Below are 26,621 nucleotides of genomic sequence, written 5' to 3'. Positions count from 1 at the left end.
ATACTTTGCACACTTCACATTTTGGCAGTTGATCTTTGATTAATTTAAATATATATTCATATTTATATATCTATATATATATTATTTGTGCAAGGTGTTAATATATGTAGTGAGAGGTGTGTGTGTGTGTGTGTGTATGTATTGTGTGTGTGTGTGTGTTTGTGAGTGTGAAGTGTGCACCCGCATTCTTGCACCCGCACACTGTCGTATGTTGTGTGTAGATCTTTTTATAGCAAATAACATTCTCATGCACACGAGTGTTTCAAACACAAGAAGCAGATCCATTGAAAGGTAGTCCAAGCATTTTTTTTTTCAGTGGAAATAGCTGCAAACTGAATGGAACATGAAATTCTTTCTGTGCAGTCCGTGGCGGCTGGTGGAGCGCTCCGCCTATTTCTGGAGGTCACACTGCAGCAGTAATACGATGGACGGGTCGCTCTTGGCCGCCTCTTTGAACTCCTCCAGTGAGATCTGGTCGTCGTTGTTCTTATCCATCTTGGAGAAGATCTTGTCCACCCTCTGCTCGGGCGTCAGGCCGTCCTCGTTCATTTTCATCATGATCACCGTGCCCACCATCTTGTAGATCGCCTGCAGGGGGAGAAAGAGAGCAGCAGATTCTTAGAAGACGTGGGGTACGTCTCTAGTCTCTTAATGCACTCCACAGTGTCTTATGTTGCCTTGAAGTTTGTATTTGCACAGATAACAGACATGACAATCTCTGCATGCATGAAAACACTTCTCTGTATTTATTCTAATGTCTATGTTCACTGCTCAGATGTTTAATTCATATGAGCTATTTCTATCGACAGCCTGTTTTTGATTGTGTGCATCTGTATGTATGGATGTTCTGTTTGTAAAATCACTCTTTAATAATCCAAGTTAGTATTAACAGTGCTTATAGATTGTAGAAAGAATTTTGCAGTTGAAATATATTAGAGAAATGGAAATTAGCCTATGTTAATATATTCTACATAAAGATATAGTTATATGATGCCAGTAGACGTTTTAATGAGTTTACTGCTGAATAACAAAGAAATCTCCGCCTCTGCCTGACTAGAATATTATAGTCAGCACACTAAAGTCTATGTGAGTCTGCTCTAAACATGCACTTTTGCCTCTCGTCGCTTGTTTCATATTATTTGTGTTTATGAATAATTAGTGTCTGGTCAACCCTTCAGGCTCAGTCTGTGCTGGTTGACCTTTACCTACAAAACAGTACAACATGAAAATGCAGCATCCTTGTGAAGCAGCAGGTTAAGAAACACATAAACCATGTAGCAATGTAGCACTCTGCTTGTCATCTGTAGCTAAATAGTGTAACAGTACATGTAGTCCAGGATGTTTGGTTTGGTATGTGACCTCAGTATAGTACGTGATCCCAACCATTACTGCAAACATTGTTTAAATCCAGGAGCATGACTACAAATACATTTGATTTCTATCGCGGTCAAACAGCACAAAGTCAGAACCAGTTCTGAGACATGTTGTTAAAAAGTATGAAAGTAAAAGTGTTGGTTTGGTCCCACTAACTGATATATTCTGTCAGCAGCTGTCCAGACTCCTTACAGTTAAACAGAAATGTAGTTTTCCTTGACGACTGCAGCAAAACTAAACTGTTTTAGTCAAACTTAGCCATTATTGGAGTTTAAGGTCCAAAATGTTATTTTCTACTTTTCTTTTGTTTCCATAATGAAAATGTACCGTGAGCTCTGTGTACCATTACACCCCTACTATCATAAATGACTCATTCTTCAATCCATTTAGCTCCTTTATTCTTATCATTTATTCCAAGATGGTTCAGTGCTGTGATACCTCGATGATCTCCAGCATCTCCACCCGTGTGATCTTGCCGTCTCCGTCCAGGTCGTACATGTTGAAGGCCCAGTTGAGTTTCTGCTCGAAGCTGCCTCGTGATGTGATGGACAACGCACAGATGAACTCTCTGAAGTCGATGGTGCCGTCGCCGTTCTTGTCGAAGGTCCTGAAGGCGTGCTGGGCGAACTTGGATGCATCACCGTAAGGGAAGAACTGGAATGTAAAAAGAAAGAGGAAGAGGAGGAAAACATCAGTATAATTTTCATTTAATGGTCAAGTCTTCCAAAAGTTTCCAGAAATACGTACTGTCTCTGACTCTGCGACCTAAAATCTGAGTCAAATAAGAAACTTCCACTCTCACCTAAACACCAGCCACAAGGAACATCAATACTGAGAGCATCGATGTCTGGTGGGGCAAAGTGATGCAGATCATGTCTCAGATATAAAACCTTTGCACGAATTCGTGAGGCGATTATCAGATTTTACTTAGACAGATTAACGAAAACATATGGAGCTGTTTGGGAAATGAATCACAATGAACTATTTGCATTCAAAATCAATGGATGTTCATTACCTGCAGTAGTTAAGACAGCTTTGATTTCCTATTCTCATCCAGTGCTTTTAAGCTCCACCATTGCTCCGTGTATTCATGAGTTTGTTTGCATAATCATGGCGACTGCGAGGTGGCTTAAAGAAGTCCATATAGTTTATAGTTAACTTGGGAAACCTGTCTCTTCAAACCATCTACAGCCTGCAGTCTTTCCTTAGAGATGCATATGACAGTCTAAAACAAGCGCATTGTAGTTTGTTGTTTTTATTGGTCCCTGAAGCGAAGTTGTGTTTTCCTTTGGGCCCCAACACAGGAAGGTCAGGGTCAGCGGCACACAGCAGCCAGGAGCCGCTCACTCGTTCACAGAAACTTTCACACACCAGATGCGTCCTGACACGTGACTTAAATTGAAGTCTCCCAGTTACAGGACCTCCTCCCGCACAACTTCACTTTGCAGTACACTTTTATATCCCTTCAAAGTGGTACAAAATGTTTTCCGACACTTGAAGCGTACATGAACTTCAGCTTTAATGGTTCCTGTGGGTCTCAGCTGCCACTTTTCTCACTGATATTATCAAATTTCATTTTAATATGTATACGAGTCATTTGTAATGACTTTGGCGATCCTCTAGCGTCTTTATCAGGACAGAATTTTAATTTGTCAAATACTTACTTTTGTGTTTAATCCTAATTAGCAAATGCTAGAATCCTAACATGCTAGCTAGCAAACATTATATATTAAATATCTATACTGGTGTTGCATATATACATATATATATATTTAGACAATTAATCTTGTTAAATTCCAGTCAAAGTCACAAGATTTTGCCAAAAACACCAAAAACTAAGGATAAAATACACGTTCCCTTGGATGTGATGCTCCAGATCAATGTGAGGATTTAATATGACAACAGTACTGGAGAATAAGAAACTGCAAACAAACCTAAACGGTGTAACAACTATCAGAGATGTCACAGTGAAAAAGGTAAAACATTAAAATGTTTTGCACTTCAGACATGTAGAGGGTTGTTGCAAAAATGGATTGTAGTCTATCGTAATCATTTTTGTGCAGTGACAGTAAAAGTGTACGGCCCTGCGACTCTACTCTACATCATACTAAATACTAAGGATGGGCTCTGTTGGCTAAAACCTTTGCAAGTCCAAGCCATCCGTGTCACTCCGCTACATGTACACAAGGTCAGAGATTAATGCAGAAACTCTGTGGATGAACGCGGAGCACCTGCGCGGCTCGACATCCACTGGAGACCACGAGCCCTGTGGGTAGCCACGAGAGGCTGACCGATTTATTAGACATAACCTTCTACTTGACCTCACTGATAAAAACTCTTAGAGCCGATGGGTAATCTGAGCTGAGCGAGGCTGCTCTCTGCGGACTTGGCTAAACAAAACAGAGCAGTTACAGCTTTCATCAAGGAAATTGAACAAACTGAGATATTCCTAATATTTTGTTTTATTATTTGAGGGAAAGTTTATTTAGTATGAATTTAAACTGTGCGTTCAACAGACAGACATTCTCTTGAACTCTCTTTGACTTTTGTTTGCTCTTATTTGAATCCTGCACATATGAATTCATTATGTCAAACTGAATCAACTCAGCCAAAATGCACCTTCATCATTTTAAATATTCATCTGTAAGCAAATGTCCATTCTGACATTGGGAGGATTTGATGTTGAGACGAGAGGTGGTGTACTTTTTCAGGAGGAAGTTTCATGAGTAAGGCAGACTTTCAGAAAAGGTTAAGCCTTTTTTCAGTGGTTGATTTTTTTGCCTGTAGGCAGCTTATTTATACATCCAGCAGGTCCAAAGCAACATTAACGTTCATTTGGAGTTGTGTTTCTGTCCACCAGCTGAATCCAAATCCTTTATTCACTCTCTTTCTAGCTCCGTTTTTGGTCTCCACCAACTCTTAAGGGAAACATCTGACTCTTTAGCTGCTAAATGCTCCACGACTATAACCAGCTAGTTGCTGAATCCCAACTTGTATTTCATTACTAATAAGCAAAATGACAACCAGATTAACATAATATTATGTTTGCTTAGGTCATAAATGAAACCACTAGACCACTAGTGTCTCAAAATCCTCAGTTGTTACCCAACCAGACTTTAGATGCTGTGTACACACGACAGATGCTATCACTAGCTACCAAGATTATCTCAGTGGACCTGATGTGGGCTGGTAACTTTTACTATCTTCATAGCTGTACTGTGTAAACATCGCCTCCTGTGGGCCTGATTTCTTGTTCCCTCTTAAGTGTAACATCTTTTTACACTCTTGACACTCTCATGTGAGCTATTCCACTCCAGAGCTGCTGAGGCACTTGCAACACCTAGTGGTAAAAAATGAAAAGTGCTAAAACCTGTTTGAAAACCTTCTTTAAAGACACTGAAAACTTCTGCAAAGCTGAGGGGAACTGCAGAGTCTTGAGATCGCTAAGAGCAATTCTTTTATCATAGCTCAGTCATTTAATCTATTATTAATATAAAAGTTTGGATTATAGCGGCTTTAAACTCCAAATAAGCAGCTAAAACTTTCAAAGCACTTGGGGAAAAAAATCTGCTGCAGTTTTCACACAGTAAACCATCTGAGGCACATTCACTTTTGTTTGAGGCAGAACAAGACTGTTGTACACTGTGTCCTTGCCCGTGTGAGCAGCAGAAGGTTTCATCATTCAAGAAGAAAAGGGCGAGGACGCTCCCCTAGCCTCCCCTAGGAGTTCCCGCCCCAGCGTGCACAAACTGTCTGCTGCAGGAGTAAAGGCCATAAATCCTGATGGGAGGGGAGAAAGTTCAGTGGATGGGAGATAAAAAGAGGGAGGGAGATGAACAGATTGAAAGAGGAGGATAAATATGACAGGGTTAGACAGTAAGAGTCAGCTCGGGTTGCAAAGCTGCCCATCTGCAATAAGGTCCCACCCATGTAAATTCTGCTGCAGTAGCAAACCGATCAGACTGCAGTGAGAAGTTAACAGACAGAGGAGAAGGAGGGTGGGAGGGGGGCAGAGAGGGAGGAATGTGAATGACCGAAGAGATGAGGACAGACAGAAGAATGAAAACAGGAAAGATGGAGGAAGAGACTAAAATTAGTGTGACAGAGACCGTGTTAGAGGGAGTGTGAGAAGCCAAACTAATTTGAGGAAGAAAGCCCCCTCGGGACGGAAGGGGGTGGGGGGCTGGAACGAAGCTGGCGAGATGAACGGGACGCTGCCTGACACTTTTATGCACAAATGCGACGTGGCTACCCTCCCACGAGTGCTGCCTCCTGCCCCCGCACGGCCCTGCCTTGGCTCATCTGCCCAAGTCCTGGGGGAACGGGGAGGATGCACGTGGACGGACGGGAGGACGTGGGGAGGAAGAGCAGACAGGAGGGAGGGAGGGAGGGAGGGAGGACGAGGGAAGGAAGAGTTGGAGGAGGAAAGGTGTCGGGGAAGTGATGCGGGAGAGATGCCGATGATGGGAGGTAGGGGAGGGAGGGAGAAAGCCACTGCGGCTCCTTCAACAATCTGGCAAGTTACGAAACACTTTGTTATGTAAAAATGAGGAGAAGAAAGAAAGAAAGTGGGGCAGGCTGATGAGACTGTGAAATTCCTCTGTCTGACTTCCTGTCTCTGTCAGATGACAGAATAATGGACAAACTGCTGTAGCGGACAGAATCAAAAAGAAACAAAATCTTCACTAGATGGCACACAATGACCGCTCGGCAGCCACAATGACCCAGTCAGGACCTGAAGCCAGCGTTTCCTCGCCTTTACAGCTGCGGATATTAGGCTGTTAACATTTCCATTACATCTTATTTCTCTCCTGATTTGGCTCCCGTTTGCCATTACGGCCTCCTGATATGGCTGTTTGGAGTCCGCCATCAAAGGACAGGCTGAATGCCAGACCGCTTCTGTCCACTCAAGGAAGAGCCAGGCAGACAGGCACAGCTGGCTTAATAAAGGCTAATGTCGCAGTGTTTGTGTGTGTCACTGCGTGTGTGGTGAGGCCTATTCTGTCAAACAGATATGCTACCCAAACACTCAATCTCCACACACACGACCCCAAAACATGCTGCTGTTAAATGGAACATTAAAGCCTTCATAATCAGCCTGCAAGCTGGCACTGGTGCTGATCCAAAAAAGGAGAGAGGGAAAGCCAGAGAGGGGGTGGAAAAAGGGAAGGGAGGGGAAGAAGAAGAGCGGATGGAAAGACAGGAACAAAGAAAGAAGAGTGAGAGAAATAGCGCGAAATAGAACGACACACTTCACTCGTCACACTTAAGCGAAGGCCATCTCACACTAACAGAACACTGACTGACTGCAAGATTACGGAGCACATGAATAATACAGCTCAAAACACAAAGATGTGATTCAACAGCAAAATGAGATGCTCATCAGTAACAAGCGACAAATGCGTGTTTAATTTTAAAATAACTTCAGTTAGGTAACAGCCAAGTTGGGCCCAGATTTGTGTGTAGCACCAAGCTGCCAGCTCTTCAGATAACAGCTAAGCTGGACAGACATCTTGTGGCTAAAAAGCTTCCAGTGATGAGCATGCAAGGATCGGGATCTGAACGCGATGAAGATTTATTTACTATACGCACACTCTGTTGGGGAGCTGCAGACTGCGTGTAACTTCATTATTGTTATCTGAGAACTTACAAAATACTAACAAATGGTGGAAAAAATGTTAACTGATCTGAAGCAGCCTAAAGTAAGCAGTTTTTGATCTTTCTGGCTCTCTGCAGCGTCCTGATAGATAGATGTGGTCTGAGGGCTTCCCCCCAACCACTGAGACACACTGCTGTCATAAAGCCTTATGCATCACGTTTATATACTGCTTGGACCGTTAACTAAGATTTTCTTTTACTGTTATTTGAACTGGTTATTGTTTTATCACTTCATTTGTTACTGTTGTTTATGTAGAAATGTATCATTTTGATCATCAAGGTCCACTTACTAGCCTTTTTCAACAGAGAAGTAAGAAGCGAAGGTCACAATATCTATCTCAACTCCACTGAGGAGGACTGAAAATACAGCTGAAAGCTCTTGACAAAGACAGTAAGCCAACAAGCTGCAGAGCATCTAAAACAGACTCCCGTTCCACCTTATCTTCCACGAGACAACCCAACGGCTCATGGCCTCACTGTCCCATAATGCCTGGCCTGGATCGCTGCCATGGCGATGCCACGCTCTGTCGTGTGTACCTATATTTTCCAGTGATAGTGTTTGGATCCAAATCTGTCTTTCTGCTCTCCTCACTGCTTCCACAGTCCAGAGACACACTAAAAACATGACACACACACACACACACACACACACACTGATGTGTACACACCTTTGGGAGCCTCAGAGCTCATTTGCGCTCGGGTTTCTACTCCCTAAGCAATACAGATGCTTCAATATCATTTTGCCCCATGGATAAATGTTATCATTACCCGCAGGACTAGTGCCAAACTAAAAATGAATCCCTCACTATAAATGCTCAGTGACCACCAAAACTGGAACATCAGAGAACTGGATAGAATAAAATAGAAAACAGTATATCGACCCTGTACAGCTAATAAGAAGTCATGGTCTAAAACCTTTTAATATTTCCATCCAAGGTCATCTCTGCTTGTTTAAGGGTCCTAATGGCATTGCTTCTAGTGTTATCAGCAATATGTTGCAGCTTTTCCATTGGCTATTCATCTTCCCTGCATACAAGCACAGGTTTTAGATGTCAGTCTGGGACTGGAAGTTGCCCTTCAGGGCACTTGAGGTCTATTTTCCAGTTAGCGATACACTAAAAAATGAGGCTTTAGCTTAGACTTGTTTCTTACCGTTTCTGCCATTCCACTGTGGCTGTGTAAATAATGCCTTATGTTTTATGCATCCCTTTGATAACATTGTCAGATGCAGTCAAGCCTATTTGGAGAAACACACTGGTAGGACCTTGGCTTGACAGCACTGACTGTCGCTGCATATGGCTGTTTACATTGCTTTGGCAAAGCATTGCACAGATTCCTCGCTGAGCAGAATGCAATGGCTTGAGAGAGAGAGAGAGAGAGAGAGAGAGAGAGAGAGAGAATACGCATAATCCATCGCTGGGGTAGTTACAGCGTGTGCATGTCTGCGTGAGAGACGGAGCCTGTGTGTGCTCTTACATAAACCCTCAGTGACATGCCAGAAAGCAACAGAAACTTAGCCAGCGCACTGCTGTAGCTCCTACTGCCTCCAAGCCTCCAGGGTCTGCACGGATAGAAAACTAGAAAACACATACATATATATATATATATATACATATACATACAGACATACACAAACACACACACACACACACAAACACTCAATCTCCCCTGCAGTGTAAAATACATTTTCAATCATCCTCTTGTGTCTCTCATATGGGTGTCCGCTGTGATATCAGTGTCACCAAAGGTAAACATAGCAGTAATTTATCCCTGAGAATATTTTTAACAGTAGCTGCTAAAATAAGCACTAAAGACAGATTACAAACTGACTTGAAAACAACGTGAATTTGTTTGGCTGCACTGTAAACAGATACACCAGATGCTCATCAGTGTGCAGTGCTGATCCCTGTCAATCCCAGCAGTGTGTATCCACAGTATAGGTGTGAATACATTTTTGAAATTGCAAGTGTGGGGTGTGTTCATGCTAAAACTGAGTGTTCAGCAGCTCTTTGAATTTTTCTTGGTGAGAATTGGATTCTGATGGGAAGAACAGGACAAACACCCCATATTTATATGTTATGACTTGGGAGAGTTCACGCATTATTCTAAGGAGATTATCCCGACACTAACCTGACAATCACAGAGGATGAATGGCCTGAATTGGCTAATTTCATTGTCTTCCCTACATGTAGCAGTTCCTCACCAAGTGAAACAAGATACAAACAGTAACTGTATAGCTCCTATGACATTAGTTAATTATGTTATCCTGCAACAATTATTAACATGTCTGTAGCTCTTGTCATGGGAGATGTTATTGGTGTCAGGAGTTCCTGATATCTCAGACTCCTAATAACGAGTTGAAGGCTGACGTGAGCATCTTTTCCCACTTGGTTACTCAGTAATTATGGTTTAAACAATATAACGTGATTGCGGCATGATTGCTGACACAATCAAAGCTACTTCAATGAGTCGAAACGTGGCAGGCGTCTATCGGTGCAGCGTAGTCAGGCTGCATTAATACACGTGTGACCTTTGTTTATGGTCAAGGTCTGTAAGATTGCTTTGGTCTGGAGGGATGAGCCTTTGATTCAGCGAGACAATAGGCTTTCAAGAAGAAGGGCCTCTTAATTAAAACATACACCACAAATGATAAGTGTAACGAGCCGTGGTTATGTGTGTGTGCTGCAGGTGGGGAGCAGATATTGTAGGGAGGGAGTCAACTTGTTTGACACCACTGCAAAAAATACACTAAACTGACTAAAAGGATATTAACCTGCTTTGGGTGGCTGACAGATCCCTGCTGTCCATCATGAATGACTATTTGCAGTCTAGGAATCAGCCCTTCTGCACCATTCAGCTTGTGATTTAAGAGGAATTTGGAGGAGACCTGTCTCCGACCCTGCTTTATCTGTGGTTACAAAACACCCATCTGGCAGTACGAACTCTGGGTTAGGTGTGTGAATGACGGCACAACAGCAGATGGCACTATAGAGCGAGGAAACACATTTTCCTGCCTAAAGGGATGAGGAGGAGAATAGTCGTCGGCATTGAGGAAATAATTAGTGAGAAGGCTGCAAAGAGAGGTAAATACATACATATTAATAACCCCAGATTAGTAACTATTTACTCTGTTGCTAAAGTAGGTTAACAAGGGTGTTTATCAGAACAAACAATGTCGTGTCTAGCACATATCACAGCTGACAACTTCTGTGTTTTCAATACCGACCGATCTAATTCAGCTGAATAATCAGTGATCCACCTTTACAGTTTAGTTTGGAGTGAGGTTTTGTTGCGCTTTGTTATAACTAAATGTAGCTGAGGCTGTCACAGCACCAGACAGATGCTGCTGTCTGCAAGCTGATAATAATAAATGGTAGGTAGGTAGTGAGACTGGTGTTACAACATATTTGGTGACCTATCAGATTCTGTGACCTGCCTTGATATTCTTACCCTAAACCTAACCCCCATCACCCCCATGACCATGCCTAAACCTAACCACAGTCAGCAGAGCCTTTGTTGCCACCAAGCGCGCTTTCAAACAACCAGCAACTAATAGCACACTGCGAGGTGGTGGGAATGTAGCTAATCCTCACTCATCCTCTGGCTGCTTTAAGTAGAGACACCAAGTTTGTTGCTTTTGGGGAGATTTTTATACCGCAGCGATGACAATTATTAATGCATACAGGGGAAACACTGCAGATTCAGAACTGCAGCCAAGCAGGGGAGGAAGCAGAGTGTGATTCACTGCTGGCTGCCAGGTTTGGCAGGTAGACCTGAGGGCAACCCTCTGGTCCCAGTGATGCAATTCAAAGGGAGGCAGAATATCAGGAATAAGGGGAAGACTTGTTCATTTTATCTTCAGTTGTCAGTGGTGTGTCCAGAATGGCTGGTCTCTTAAGTGCTTGGCAATATAAATCCAGAGCAGCTTGTGCAGTTTGAAGCCACCTTTTAAAAAGCTCATAATCGGCCTGCAAGCATCTCCAGTTCAGCCGGGCCAAGAGACAGCACCAGAGAAGAAGGGAAGAAGGAATGAAGAGGCGTGGGATGAAAGGGAAGAAGGAGATGAAGCGAGGGACCGCCACACAACAAAAACACAACATAAAATCTCTGCCATGCCTACAGTATGGTTCATTATTGACATGACTCAAATCTCCTTGGGTATTCAGCCTCTAACATATATTCATCATTCATGGCTGCTCAGTGATGTCTGAGTCTCTATGTGCGTGCATCTGCATGGAAAGACCTCATACTTCTGAATCTGCATGCAAACATTTATGTGTTTGTCTCTCCTGCTGCCTCAACATTATTTCCATCTGACTTACAGAGCTTAAACACCCACAAAATGTCTAAATGGTTTATATCATCCCCATCATGTTTGAGTCAATCTATTTAAATCAAGGATCTAAAATTAATGTGCATTGCTTCTAACCCTGAGGTGCATGCCAAGATGCATCTAGCTGAATTCTCAGGGGCTCAAAGGTAACAGACAAGAGCATCTGCATTACAGACAGCTGAGTGCTAGAATTATTTTGAGTTTGCTGTGCAGTGCTTTAATGTGCTCAGAGAAAAAAGGACGTTTTTTTTAAAGTACTTTTCGAGTATCAGTACCTCTACTCTCAACTAATCAAATTTTTACTTTGCTACATTTGCCATTTTTATGACTAATCTGCTCTAAATGCAAAAATGGCTAATAGTTTACTTGCTCACATTTTGGTTTTGGTAATTGTGCCTTGATTTCTGAGCTTCTACCAAATGTAAGCAGTCTACTGTGTTGAGGAAATTATTAAATGTGTTTCTGTCTGCTTCAATTGTGTTTACTGTTGTTTCCTGCTTTGCTGTGCGGTAGCCTACAGACGAAGTGCTTTTCCACTTCCAAGATGAATGCATTGCCTTAAGATGAACAGTACCAATGTTTCTCTTTCCCTTTCTCTTTATCCACTTCTCAACGGTGTCGGCTCCTTGCCCACTTTTTGGTAACTCGCTCTGTTTGGCACAAAACGCTGTTATCAATTTTTTTCTTTTCCCAAAACCTCCCTGTCTCCTCACACAAGACTCTTCATTCTGGGGGGAGGTGAAGTTCAGTCAAATGCTTTTCCTCCAGCACCACAAGCAGGTCAAAATTCCTGTTCATCCAATCCTTTGATTCATGGTCAAATACCTACATAACTATTGATATTCTTATCAACCTCACTTGTTTTGTTATTTAGCGCTAATTAGCTAATGTTAGTCTCTATAATTAAATGATTTTGATCAACTGTATTTGGAAAAACAATCTCCCTGTATAACTTCATTTTGGGAGTCTGGCAGCCATATTATCTGACACAGAGTACACCCATGGGGAACGAAATTCAGATGTTGCTGATTAAGAGACACTGTCTACATAACCACAAATGGATTCAAACACCTTTACAAATGTGTTTATCCAACTGTTCAAATCATATACATGCAATTACAACGCCATTTAAAGTGTAACAAGAGCTATAATGTTATTAGTATCGTTTTGTGGCAAAACAAGCCTTTGGCTCTCATCACTCTGATGGTTTTGCTTCCACAACTGTCCTGTTTTCCTGTCCTGCAGTTTTGAGAATACTCTGTCAAGCAGTTAAGCCATGTTAAGGTATGCTCATCGAACAGCTGGGTCAGTGAGGACAAATTACAAGAGTGCAAAGAACAAACTGTCTGAACAAAATATGAACCAAATAAACACCAAATCTCTGGACATTAATGGCAAGACAATTATAATTTATGGCAGTGATCTATTGCTGTAACTGCAGTCTTTTTAATATTGTGCACATGTAAAGAAAGTTGTGCCTGGTCCACTAAAGATCAGAATAAAGTTATTTTTCTGAATGTGTCAAAACATAAATATTACTTGTCTTTGGTAAACAGGCCTGATGTTTAAACAATGTTAAAGAGAGAGAGGGATTATGCAGGGAAAACTTAAACATGAGACAACATTAAATTAAGAGAGGATCCAAAGCTGAACCCTGAGGAACACTTTAATTAAACTTTGCAGAATACCATAATAATTATTGGTGGGCTCTAGGTAAAACCAGTTCAAATTAATGCTTTAGGGGCTGTGTAGTGCTTCTGGGGCTCATTCTTGTTCACTTTAAATGGATAGTTTCACAATTCGGGAAACTTTGATGAAAAGATTGATACCATTCTTTGGTCTGTACGCTAAATATGAAGCTAGGACCAGCAGGCAGTTAGCTTAGACTAGCATTAAGACTTGAAAATAGGAAATATGAAAATAGCTTGTCCGGCTGTACTTTTTATGCTAAGCTAAGCTAACTTTCTCCTGACTGTATATTCATATTCAACACACAGAAATGACATTGTTATTGATATTCTAGTCTAACTCTTTGCAAGAAAGCAAAAAACCATATTTCAAAATATGTCAATTATTTTAACTGTCAATATCATGGGGTCATGATTTTGATCAAGAATACAGCAGAATATTAGAGAGTGAGAAAGACAGAGACATGGAATTAACAGACAAGACGAAGAGCAACAGCAACAAATACGAATGATTACAAATGGCATGATGCAGAAAGGTAGAGCCAGGCTCCTAACCTAATAATGTCCTACTCCAAAGCACTACAAGCTGGGAAGAGGAGGGCCACTCCACTGATTAACAAGACCCACTTTATCCACAGAGTCCTTCAACAAATGCCAGATGACCTGACTTGACCTCCAGTGCATATTTAAATCCACACCAATATTTTGGCATAATTTGTTCATGTATTCTAACTATATACTACTTAGTTAGCTATGTATGCTAGCTAAGATTAGATCATTTGCTAATCTTGCATACATAATAGAAATGGAAATGACAACCAACTAGAAATCAGATTGCTTTAATGGCTATTCTCTCCTTCCACATGAAGGTCAGAGGTCAGACTGATACGTATTCAGCGTCAATCTCATGGGTGGATGCTTGTTGACACGGTGGCTTGAACCCTTGTTAACTAGTTGGAGGTCATTCTCCGTAGCACACCACTGCACCGTGGGATTTAAACTTGCACAGAGAGACTAATAGCTTTGTGGTCTGTTGCCTTCACCATTCGATGATAGCTGATGTATTCTTACAGAGGATGTGCTAATGGTTATATGCAGCTCCCTCTGAATATGATTTCCCCCCAGAATAGGCCTGATTATCTTACTTTCTGCATCTAAAGGCACTAACTAGCTTCCCTTTTCCTCTTCCCATGCTGCAGCAGCAGCAGCAGCAGCAGCAGCAGCAGCAGCAGCAGCAGAGAGACTCCCTAAAAGTTGCTTAATAATTCAGTTACAACTTCAGGGATCCAAAGTGAGACTTTGCAAAGCCAGTAGAGCAGCTGATAGGTCAAAAGCAATTCACTGTCATAAATCCAACCATCTGTCCATCTTGTTTTCTCTTCCTGTCTATCTGTCTTTTCTGTCTCTGTGTATCTATCGTTCTGTCTTCCTCTCTGCCTCTCTGAGGGTATTTCTGGGTCCGTGATCTCTGCTGCAGCTCATTTCAGATGCATCTCATCTGCAAACACTGACACAGACACTCTCAGCAATTAACACCAATATTCTGTACTGAAAGTTTGTCTTTGTGAAAATTACAGTCTGCTAATTCAGTGTCAGATTCTCCTCCCTCTGTGCTTTCTAAACATTGTAAACAACTCACTATCATAGTCATTTTGTCCAGAGTTTTCATTACCATTTGTGCATCTCAAATTTTCGGAGCTCAGAATAAAGAGTCGGGATTGTTTCTATATTTGAGCACAGCTCAACTCACAAAAGGAAGTCTTTTTAAGTGAGCACAAACTGTTTCATGTTGCGAAACCACACAAACAGTATTTCTTTATTCATTTCGTGTTCAGCCCTGTGTTGAGTGTTGTGACAGCGACAAAGAGCTGCATGCAAGCTTCTGAGATGACAAAAGCTATTTTTAGTGTATGGCAGCCACAAGCCCACTTGGACAGAGAGGAAGGGAGGTGAGAGAGGAAGTGGGTAAAGAGAGAGATGGAGAGAAAGAGCGAGAGATGAGTGAGGAACTCGGAAAGAGTGGCATATAGTGAAGAGGTAGAAAGGACAAACTCATATTGTGCAATATTTTGAAGGCATTAGCGGTTACATGCCAGCTTCGCAGTGCATGTACACCCACACCATCAGCTGCCCTGTGTTTGTGAAAAATGGAAAATACTAGTTTGCATTTCGATCACTTTTCTAGTTTAATCAAGTTATTGGAATTAAAGAATCATAAATATCTGACCAATCAATCATGACTGTAGTTATTTGATTAGTTCAATGTATATTTTGAATATCACATTATGGGCAGAACAAGATTAATGTTATATTTGCTATTACTCTTTCTTCATTTGCTAGAATACAGGTACATAAATCTTGATTACTAAAGCCCTTTTTATTGTGGACTACTAATGGGAGTGGAACATCAAATCCTTTAGCAGGGAACTACCTGCTAAGACTCTAAATAAAGCCCTTATTCTGCCCTTTCCCGGCTTATGTAGATATATTTGGAATATGGTATAACAGCCACTATGACGCAACTGCCTCAAGTACTGTTTCACAAGAGTCTGTTGTACAATGAAGTAATTCCAGGCATATTGTATTTCAATATTATAGAAATACTGTTTGTTTTTTCAACCCTGAGGTATCAAGTGTCCGTATCAGCCTCAGACATCAGTTTTTATTTCGGATGCAATGATTAATAGTGGAATACAGTTAGCTGCATTACTTTTTATTTTACATTTTAAACATAAAATATTAACATCAATATTATGATATTGGTTCCAACTATATTGCCCAACTCTAAACTGTGGTTGTATTGCAGTCGATGTGTAACACAGCATTAGTGATTCTAAGTTTTCTTTGTTTTATATCATGCTCCTCCAGGACAAAGGTGGCCTTTCTCAACTAATTTTCCACGTCAATCTAACGCAGCATCTCTGTCTTTTCTGTCCGTCTCTTCTCTTGTCTCCTGTGGCAGGTCGACATATGTTTCCTCACACAATCAGGCTGTTGGCCAGATGATGTCAGTTTCTGTCTGTTGCTCCATTTACCTTCCTGTCATTCTGGCTGGCAATCTGTCTATCTTTCTGTATATCTGGTGAGGTGATAAGGAGTGGTGTACACACATGCACACACACAAGCACTCACTCATCCACTCCACAACAACAGGGTCAACATCAAAAGCCTTGAGGCTATGCAAGCGAGTTGCAACAGAGCGGAATCCCTCCATCCATACATCTATATTCAGGTCAGCGTCTGAGTGTGTGTGTGTGTGTGTGTGTGTGTGTGTGTGTGTGTGTGTGTGTGTGTTTGTACAGCTATCTTTGTGAGAACCTCTAAAAATTTAGACCTAGGGAGTGGGGACATCTTTGGGGGTTCAGACTTGGTTTGAAGGTTAAGGTTAGAATTAGGTTAACGTTTAGGTTAATGTTGTGTGTGTTAATGTGTGTGTGTGTGTGTGTGTGTGTGTGTGTGTTTTTGAGTGCGTGCGCCAGTGTCACAACAATATTTCTTATCTACAGCAAGGCCTTTTTTCTCTCCCCTCCATATCACTTCTCATCTAAAGCAACAAACCAGGGGTAAAATATTCATGTTTTCCATTTCAAAATGTCATATTTCTTCCCAACCTTGTGTATGATGATACTAAATGATCACAACTGAATTCTATGATGGAATAAAGTACATTTTTCAAACCTTTTATGCATTTCCAAACCTACATGCTCAAAATACAGAAAACACTGAAATATCAAACTGTCTTTGTTTCTGTTATCTTGTCTTTCCGAGCATGTGTTCTCCATAGAAACAATAACAGAGTAATATGAGTAGTAGAGACAGACACAGAAACAAAGACTTGCTGTGTAGCAGGAATCATGAGGTCGACTATACTGACATCCACATGCAACCTTATCACAGTAACAACAACAGCGCACCGACTGGCAGGAGACCAACAGCACTGATGTTCATTTCATGTTGTTGACTCACTAATTTACTGCGTAGACACTCGTGCAACATGTACAACATGGCTACCAGGATGTTAACATTATATCTATATGTATTTTCCTGTTTTAAATGAAAGAATGAATGATGTGTTGTGCACTGTTAAAAGTATTCGTCTTTGCTTGTGGATGTCTCCATGTGGCTGCTGTCTCTGCATGCATCAAGCGCAAGCAAAAAACTCTAGTGACAAAATCTATCACCTTAACATCTCAGGGAGTGTCGTTATCCTGTTACAAATGGCTCCCAGAGAGGCTGGCGTGTCAGGGATGAGAAATTTCACACACTCTGGCATGCAAACGCTTGAGTGTGGATTGCCATGGAGGTTTCTCTTCCATTTTTATGTCACTGTCTGGCATTGGCGATGCCACTAAACGTGAAACGGGGAGAGAAAAAACCTCCAGGAGGTCAGATTAATGATCCTGCATAGTTTGACCAGGATTTATGAACAGTGACACTTCTCGGAAAGTGAAAAACAAGACAGACAAGGTGTCGTCACACCAAACTTGTAGGTGGATGTTGAGAGTGTCAAGTGATTTTTAACAGCCACACGAACATTTTCCTGTTCTAAACTTGTTATTGCTTTGAAATGACTCTAAAACAAATGCAGTTGTTCTAAATACTACATTCTAGCTACTTAAACATGATCCTCTACCACCGTTGCAGGTCGCACAAGTAGGTTTTTCTGTGTGATCAAGCCTGTACAATTACTATTGAACATTTTGTATTACTACAAAAGATTTGTATTTTTTTTCCAAAAAGAATGAAAATAAAATTTACATTTTTTAGACACGGGAAAAATTAAATCCATCCATGTAGTCAGTCTCTAATGAAATGTGCATTTAAATAAGCCACTTAATTTGAATTGACAGCACTGATGGACATTTAAATTGTTAAATTGTAGTTATTTTCTTCTGGAAATCATTTCAACCATTTCACAATCTTAATTTCCATTTAGCCATACTTTTTAATCCAGCAGCTGATCAAGTTTAATTCTTAAAATATAGAAATCTGTCTGAGATTCATTACTTTTAATGACTCTTTTATGATGATGTACCAAGTAATTCACGAGCCCCCCAGTCATGAATTGTAAGGCGCAACAATACAGGTTACGGTATTCAAAGAAATACTGTAAACTATATGCTACACCACAGCATCAACTATGAATATCACAGACTGCCCTGAGATGTGCTCGCCTATTATTTCAAGCCGACTTGCTACACCTGCTTTCTCTCCCTTTCTTTCTTTCTCTCATCCAGTTCTTTCAACTCTTCATCACTATCTCTTCCTCTCCCTCCCTTTTCACAGCCGAAAAGATGATTATCTCTGAAAAGGCAGTGGGAATTAAATGAGTGAGACGGAGCACACAGAAAAAAAAAAAAAAAAAGGTGAGAGGACAGCATGTCTACGTCCAACCAAAACAGTACATTAAGTCCAGGCAGGCAGCCGAGTGGAGGTAACACTGCGTTTAGCACCCTGTCGGGGGGGTGGGGGGGCCTCTGGACGACTGTCACAGGTGCAGATCTGTGCTACTGTTGGGAGATCTGAAGGCGCGAGGATGAGGACGGGAGTGGAGAAAAATAAAGATATCGGTGCACAGGTGTAAGTCGAGCCTTTACTATTTCATGCGTGTATGCACAGCACACACACACACACACACACACACACACTTTCTCGTACATTTCTCATGACTTGCATGACTCCATTGGAGCTAATGAGTAATAAATAATGTATACACACTTTCTTTCTCTTGCTTACTTTTCCCATCTCTGCCCGTCTCTCTTTCTCGCTTTCAACCGACGCACAAACACACTGTTCTGCCTCCCTCTCCCTCCCACTAAACATATGACCCCCCCCACCACACAACTGCACGCACTTACAGACGCACACAGAGTCACTTCACAGGAACAATCTGTCCCGTTAATGTGAGGTCGCGGCAGACCGTTTCTCCACTTATCAGCCCTCTGGATTTAAATAAAGCCCTATCACTGATACCCTGTTGCCTGGAAACACAATAGGATGCATCAATAATAGGATTTGTTCTGAAGACTACAAGACCCCCGTAGATCTGAGCTGTGTTGCCCCCTTTTCCTGCCACTGCTGCTCATATTGTGCTGTTAAGAGAATACAGGCACTATTGCATTTGATTTCTTCTGTGTTTCGCCCCTCTATCAGAGCTGCCAACTTTCTCTCATTTCCCAGGAGTCCAGGTTATTTTTGTGGTGCAATTTTAAAAGGATTTTGATGCTCTTACTTGATTTTAATGGAACAAATTGGTCCAAATGGAAAATGTCGTCCCTGACGGTGACAGATGTGCTCTGTTCAGATTTTGTTTTTTTAAATCATGGCAGGAACACCTTCACTTATTTCTGATGATTTTTTTTTTCTTCTCTCGTCTCTCTTGCAGCTAATACATGAGCTCCGATGGCATTTAGAGGAAGTGCACCCATGACCTCAGTGCCCAGGCGTATCTTATGTAACAGCAGCCCCCTCTGGTTATGAGGCATTTCCTGGCACCAGTAATAAAAGATTAATGCCTATTCTTACACTACTTAGAGCGCTTTCTTCCATGAGAGGTCTTAGGAAGTTAGAGAACACAGTACAGGAGGACACACGATGCTGAGATAAGCCTGATGTAACAACACAGTATTATTATGTATACAGTACTATGAATCAGATTTACCTGATTAAAGCAACTGAACTGCTCAGATAGTACATGGATTTAACTTTGTTTTGAAAGTGTACTGATCACTCTGTAGGATAATATAATACACTTAATGCACTGTGAGTCCATTGTATTCTGCTTTTGGTTAAAAAAAAAGAGTCTTTGCTCAAAATCTTACGGCAATTTTACCAAAACCTGAGGTCAGGTAAAATAATGATTTAATAATAACAGCTTTAAGAGGATCACAATCACAGTCAGGGCTTCCTGTAGACAGATGGGGATTAGAACCGGCCACATGTGTACATTTATCTTCAAGTAAAGATAAATAGATGATGGATCACAGCCGAGGGGCAACATTTCCCTAATTTCAGCCTGGAAAACACTTCTTTATCCAGTGGCATTAGTTAAAATAGTAGAATCACTCCTTGTAGTGGTAAATATATGTTTGTAGTGTGTATTGATAACCACTTATTGTTCTATTTTATCACAAGTTTTGTTTCATCTCATTGTTTCTATGAATGTGGTCCTGCCTGTTTTATAAGACTAAATGAATAAATCATGGAATAAATTCACACCGCTGTGTCAGAGGTAATGAGATACGGTAAGCTACATATTAGCATGAGAAGATAATCATCTGAAAGCCTCTGATATCTGCCTCTCTGTTGGTTTTCTGCCCAGATACAGGAGCGACGAATGGGAACATGGCAGGATGCCTGCTAAAATCTTGCAGGGTTTATAATGGGAATGCAATTTCCCTCAATGGTTTTTGTGGTGATTCAGATTATATTAGTGTGACCCCGACCAACCCTGTTAACATCAATTGAGGGAAAACCCACAGAAAATGTTTTTAAAAATTAACAGACAGCTAATAATTGACACTGATGCCTCTGCTAGCGATGTTATGACACTATTACTCATGCTTTACTTCTATAACACGGTGTGTTACTACTACCATCATCACTATATGATAATGATATATACATGTATATTATGGCTCCACCTGGCCATTGTTTTTACCCCAGTTAAGCAAATCACTGGACAAACCCTTTAAAACATACATACATACATGACTTTGTAGTTCCCCTCAGCTCTAAGGAGTGTTTGTGTGGCAGACGGACAAAGCGACTAGCTAGTGAACACGGCGGTGCATTTAGCTGCTGAAGAGTCAGATATTTCCCACAGGGGTTGGTGAAGACCAAAACAGAGCTAATAGGAAATTTTAATTAAAATGAAAGCTGATGTTTCTGAGTAACTGCGGTTCGATTTCTTAATTTGCTAACCATTATAACTCCAGAGTTGATAAGAAGAAGAAGAAGATAAGAAGTGGCCAAAATATTCAGTGTATTCATTTTTCACAATGTTTTGATCATTTCATAGTATATTGGTTTACTATGCTTGTATTACTTGATGATTGTATGATTCTGTTGTTATGTGTTGAACAGCACAACATTCACTTGTCAGGAATATCATTTTAAAATGTAAGCTTTTCGTAAGGTATCGATTCAACCACCACCACAATATGTTGACAACAAGTATAATGAATGCAGCAGCATTCGATGCATCTCATCTTCTCTGTTCTGGGACCACTTCTGCTTGTTCTCTCTGCTTTGTTCTATTCAGACTGTGCTATTTTTTCTTCTACTTTAATCTATCCAACCTCATTGTTAGCTGCCAAACATCTCCTGCTTTATTGAACTCAAGTCAGATCTACTTGGATGTATATGCTCCGCATGCTTTGTGCTGCGTGTGCCGAGTCTGAGAGTGTGGCGGGCACGTACAGACGAGTGTGAGTGTTGAAGCATACAGTATGTGTGTAATCCATCAACTCAAAGTGAGTCAGTGGAGGCTCACCTTGACATAGAGCTGCTGGAACTCCTCCAGATTGAGTCGGCCGGTGGGACAGTCCTTCAGGAAACCCTTGTACCACTGCTTCAGCTCGTGTTCGTTAAACTCTGTGTTCTTCACCAGGTCCTCCATCACTTCAGGGGTCAGCTTGCTGTTCTGTTTCCCCATTTTGCCTACAGAAAGGGCACACACACACACACACACACACACACACAAAGAACAGGCACACACACACACACACATTCAAAATTAATGATTTTTCAATTAACACAGAACACACAGAAGCACTTCTGTGATTTATCAAGGCTAAAAACAGAGATTTCTACAGAAATGTGAAAGTAGAAACCAAAGCTTCATTTAAAGATAAACTATAAAAAAAACTGAAGGTAATATGAGGCACTGAAATAATCTGACATGATTGGAAATTATTCCCGTACTATCATTTCTTCTTGAATAATCAGGTCAGTTTATATGACAGTCAGTTTGTAGTTGTTTCATTTTTAGAGGAAATCTGAACCCCTGATATCCTTCCTGAGGTATTGCATTACAATAATAGGCTGCGTATTGTAAAAAAAAAAAAGGATTGAGGGATTGATGACAAACACTGTGCTAGGTTTTCATGCTACCCTATAAAAAGAAAAAAATTAAAATAGACTTTTAGTTATTTCTTGTTCTTGCCTTTAGCTACTTTCCAAACGGTTATCATCTCACTTTCAAATGATGTTCTTTGGCTTTGGAAAGGGTAATACTGACATCTTGAAGTAGTTGGCCCTCGGTGACATTTTAGAAAAACTCAAGTGTGTTTTGGTGTTTAATGTCCCTTCATTTCTCCACTGCTGTTTGCACCCAGCTGCCTCCGCGGAGCGCTGATGTATCTGCACAGCGCTGATGCTGCCTCTTTATGGCCTTGATTAGTTCATTATCCGACCCGTAATTATTATAATTTGCAAAAGATGGTTAGAGTTTTGGAACATTTCTACTCTTACTCTCTGCTGAGATGTTTTATTAGGCCTCTTTAGCTTGAAAAGACCAAGGGAGAAGCGAAGCAGCAACAGTATGTGCAGTGCCCATCTGTCTCTAAGACTTTAAGGCAAACATCCAAGAGGTGCTGCAGTCCTGTAACCTGGCCGATCATGCTGCATTGGTTTTTGCAACGCTCCACTTAAGGGTGCTTCTTCAACGTGGCCATTTTTTGAAAGCATATCACACGTTTGAACATTGACTTCGTAACTTCCAGGATGCAGACAGCTTCAGTTATTTCAGCACACTATGAAAGTCAACAATGCAGCGACATGAAGCTCACCTGAGGCAGATGACGCATTACTTTGCTTTATGTTACATTTTTAAAACGCTGCCTCTGCCATCTGACCTTGAAGTTGGCTGCCAAACAGCAAACTTTTTACTGCAGCTTTCTCAGAGCATTCAGGTTTGCTGAATGTTGATTTTCAGGGCTTGAATGCTTGAATGTTGTTGTCATCACATGTCAGCAGCCAACTGTCATACCGCAAATATCAGATTGTCTTGAACACACGACCAAAGCAAGTTTCCAAAATAGTCCCTACTACAGTTCAATAACATAACTACACCAAGCAGAAAGCATTATGTTAAGCAAGAAAAACCCAAAAGTGTGAAAACACCAATTTGGGGGATTAAGCTGAGCTAACTGGCTGCTGGCAAGAGCTTCTATCAAGAAATGCAGAACTATTTCTTCGATCTTCTATCGGGATAAATTGGTCAGGGAATACGTCTTATATTGTTTTATAATGACAGAGAGATGTGTATGTCTGTTTTCATGCAGGCCCCGATATACACAAAGGTCAAATTCATTTATAAAGTTGTGAAATGGAGGAATGAGGAAAGTCTATGTGTCTCTATGTGTGTGTGTGTGTATGTTTGTGTGTGTGTGTGTGTGTGTGTGTGTGGGAAGTAACTCAGTTAGTTGATCTAATGTGGGTGTCAACATAGTTGATGGAGAAGAAGAACAGTCGAAAGAGAGCCACACATCTCAGTGAATTGAGAAAAAAAAAGAAAGAAAATAAACAATTCCCCATGGAGCCTCCCGAGAGGCTCACACAGTCCCTGCACCACAATTGGGAAACCATTTGTCTAAGGGAGATAGATGCACTTCGCCCTGAAATCTAATTTTGAAAAACGCTTTTAGCCAGGCACAGCACGCCCCAAGTTCACCAAGGAGTCAGTGTCAGTCAGTGAACTTAGTTATGGTGGTTATGGCTAATCACACATCCACACTGCCTATATTTAGTAACAAATAAAACGTTTAATACAAATTAAATCACTGTTATGTTTGTCAGTTTGTTAATTCTATTAACTATCTGTCTATATCTATATATGTATATACGTATATGTCTCACAGTCTATCCAATAACCATAAAAACATCCAATAGATGCTGTGGCCATTTTATATGGATGCCTGTCACTTCTAGCAAATCTTTAATGAATTAATTGAGGAGCACTTTGAGTGTGGCTGAATGTCATCTCAACTACTCATATTTAGTTTTAATCGATCACATGTGTTTGTGCAGTGCTTTGTGATGCCCAAATACAGGAAAATAACATCGTCTCAGCTGAAGAAGTCTGGATTATAAAACTGAGACGTCAAATACTGTGGATATCATGACAACTTGGGCTGCTGCTCTTTTACTGAGGTGAGACACTCTGGTGCATGAAACCACTGCACCGCTTTCCAAGCCCTGTACTGGCAAGCTATGGAGTACCACAACCTGTGTGTGAGGAGGGAGTTATGAGTATGCAATATGAGGACACAAAAGAGCTCGGATAAAAATCCTCCATCTCTCAAATAGGAGCCTTTCAGGAGCAAAGAAAAGCAGCCTTGTGTTACTGTGACCCGCCAGGCATTCGACTGTAGGTGCATTCAGTTGCAAGTAGGGGAAGTTGTACAATTTTCCGATTCATAACTGACCCTGTGATCCCTCAACTGCACTTTCAAACTGAAAATCAACTAAATTGATGTTGTGAGATTTTTAACTATAACCCTGATTGTTTAGCAGCAGTGGATCAGCACAACAGCAACATTGCTATCAGACAAAATGTGCAACAAACACCCTTTGTGAGACTGACTCATCTTGAATTCAGAATATGTCTCTTTGATATTGTGAAAATGATTCTACAAGATTCACCGAAGGCACCAAAACACTGACACAACCGAGCATAAATGCTTCTCATTTATTTTTCTTAATTTCTTGGTATGGATGATACATTTTCTTTTTGGTTTCTATGTGATTTCAGTCGTCATGGGGTTGCATATCGATATATGTCTGCATTTTCACCTTGTTGGTAAGAGACCAGGATTCGTTGACGGGCTAATCCACAGATTTAATATTGCACTTCCTTAAAGCAGAAAACACAGATTAAAGAGATACCTGTGGCAACAAAGGCTGAGATTACCTCACCTTTCGTCACTGGAACCTACATTTCCCATAATGCAAATAATCTTTCATTAGGTCTGAAAAGTGAAGCCAATACGGAAGTGCCTTAAACCTGCATTCTTTCTAACGACCAGCAGGGGGCGACTCTCCTAATTGCAAAAAGAAGTCTGAATGAATGGAAGTCTATGACAAAATGAACCTACTTCTCACTTGATTTATTACCTTAGGAAACACTTTCCTTATGAGTTTATGGTCTCAATCGCTAGTTTTAAGTCTTCTTCAACACAACAGGATGTTCATTTAGTAAATCATGGTCCCATTTAGAGTAAAATAGATGAAAAAAATCGAGATGGCAACGTCTGTAAAGCCAAACTCAAGGCTTCGACAACACTAGATCATTATCATTATGACCATTATCATGGTCATGAAGACATTATATACAAACTCCGTACAACTGGTGGAGTGGCCCTTTACTCAATTTTCTAGTTAAAATGAGTGTCATCTTGTTTTTTTTAAATGTGTTGTTAATATTTTTCACTATCAAAAGGAGGAAATACCAGAAATCTGTGTTTGACTGACAGCAGCTGGAGGGGCGTGTCAGTGTTACACCGTGGAGAACGACAGACAAAGTAAGCAAACTTGTGCTGTAGCCTATATGGCATGACAGCAGACCAGCATCTGATCTTTTTTTAAGGGCAAACATCTATGTACAGACGTGACTGTATCATATAAGAAGATGACATTTGCAGCAGTCGTTATGGACATTGTAAAGACTAGCCTCTTCGTCTTCTGTGTTTAGTGATCGGAAACATCCCCTGTTGAATGCGCAAGAGTCCGTCAGTGCTGCAGTGAATCCGAGGAGGCTGTGCAGCCCGCCAGTTGCTACCACCTCTGTGTTTCTGCTATCAGGCAAGAAGGGATGAGCCTGAAGACAGCAGCTGCAGCAGGAGACAGATGTGTCCCAGGAGAGATGTGCAAGATGCACGACAGCCTCGGCATTATGTCACTGTCTAGATGTGTGTGCGTGTCTGTGTGTGTGTGTTTAAGGCTGCATGTCCGTCGCCTTTCTTTGTAGAAAGTTTGTGAATTTGTGTGCACTTTGCATCCCAAGACTACAGAAATCATTAAGAATTAAGTTTAATTAAGAATTAAGCTGTGTTTCAAGGCATCACGAGCACGCTATGAGCATACTGTCAGCATAAATGATGCTGCAGCACACACAACATAGAACACCTCTGAGGAATGAATGCATTTTTGATGAAAGACACAAACCTCTGAGGTCTCTCATTGGCTTCTAATACGTTCACAATGTGCTCACAATACAATGCACTGAATCATAATGGAAGTGTTTCACGTTACTCTGTGTCTCTTCATTCAGGCAAAAAGCATTTCTCCATATCATACAAAACATATCTGGACCTTGTTAATTATTCAAAAACTGATTATGCTTCTATAGAAAAATTATATAATCAGATGTTTTTAGTTTTATTCCTTAGAAAGTATTTATCTTGCTTGTTTAATTCAAAGCATACAAAAAGGCAAAGTAACAAATTACCACATTACCACCCACTCAGCTCACTTTATATAAAATCTGCAACTGCACAACCTTAAAAGTGGAGCAATTTCAAAACATCATCTCGCTACACCTTTTAAAACATACTTCTTAAAGACCT

At 40.9% G+C, this 26,621-nt stretch overlaps 1 protein-coding gene across 1 annotated transcript; it reads right to left on the bottom strand.

Moving 5' to 3' along the window:
• Positions 1–361: 361 nt before the first annotated feature.
• vsnl1a (visinin-like 1a) lies at positions 362–21,709 on the bottom strand. The gene is made up of 3 exons (XM_070849297.1): positions 21,548–21,709; positions 1,813–2,028; positions 362–588 (listed from the first exon to the last, which is right to left on the bottom strand). The coding sequence occupies exons 1-3, from the start codon at positions 21,707–21,709 to the stop codon at positions 391–393; spliced, it is 576 nt and encodes a 191-aa protein (XP_070705398.1). The 3' UTR covers positions 362–390.
• Positions 21,710–26,621: the final 4,912 nt, after the last annotated feature.

This window comes from Pempheris klunzingeri, chromosome 18 (assembly GCF_042242105.1).
Source record: "Pempheris klunzingeri isolate RE-2024b chromosome 18, fPemKlu1.hap1, whole genome shotgun sequence".
Classification (NCBI taxonomy): domain Eukaryota; kingdom Metazoa; phylum Chordata; class Actinopteri; order Acropomatiformes; family Pempheridae; genus Pempheris; species Pempheris klunzingeri.
The sequence above is the reverse complement of the archived record's forward strand: the minus strand, read 5'-3'. Positions and strand labels throughout refer to the sequence as shown.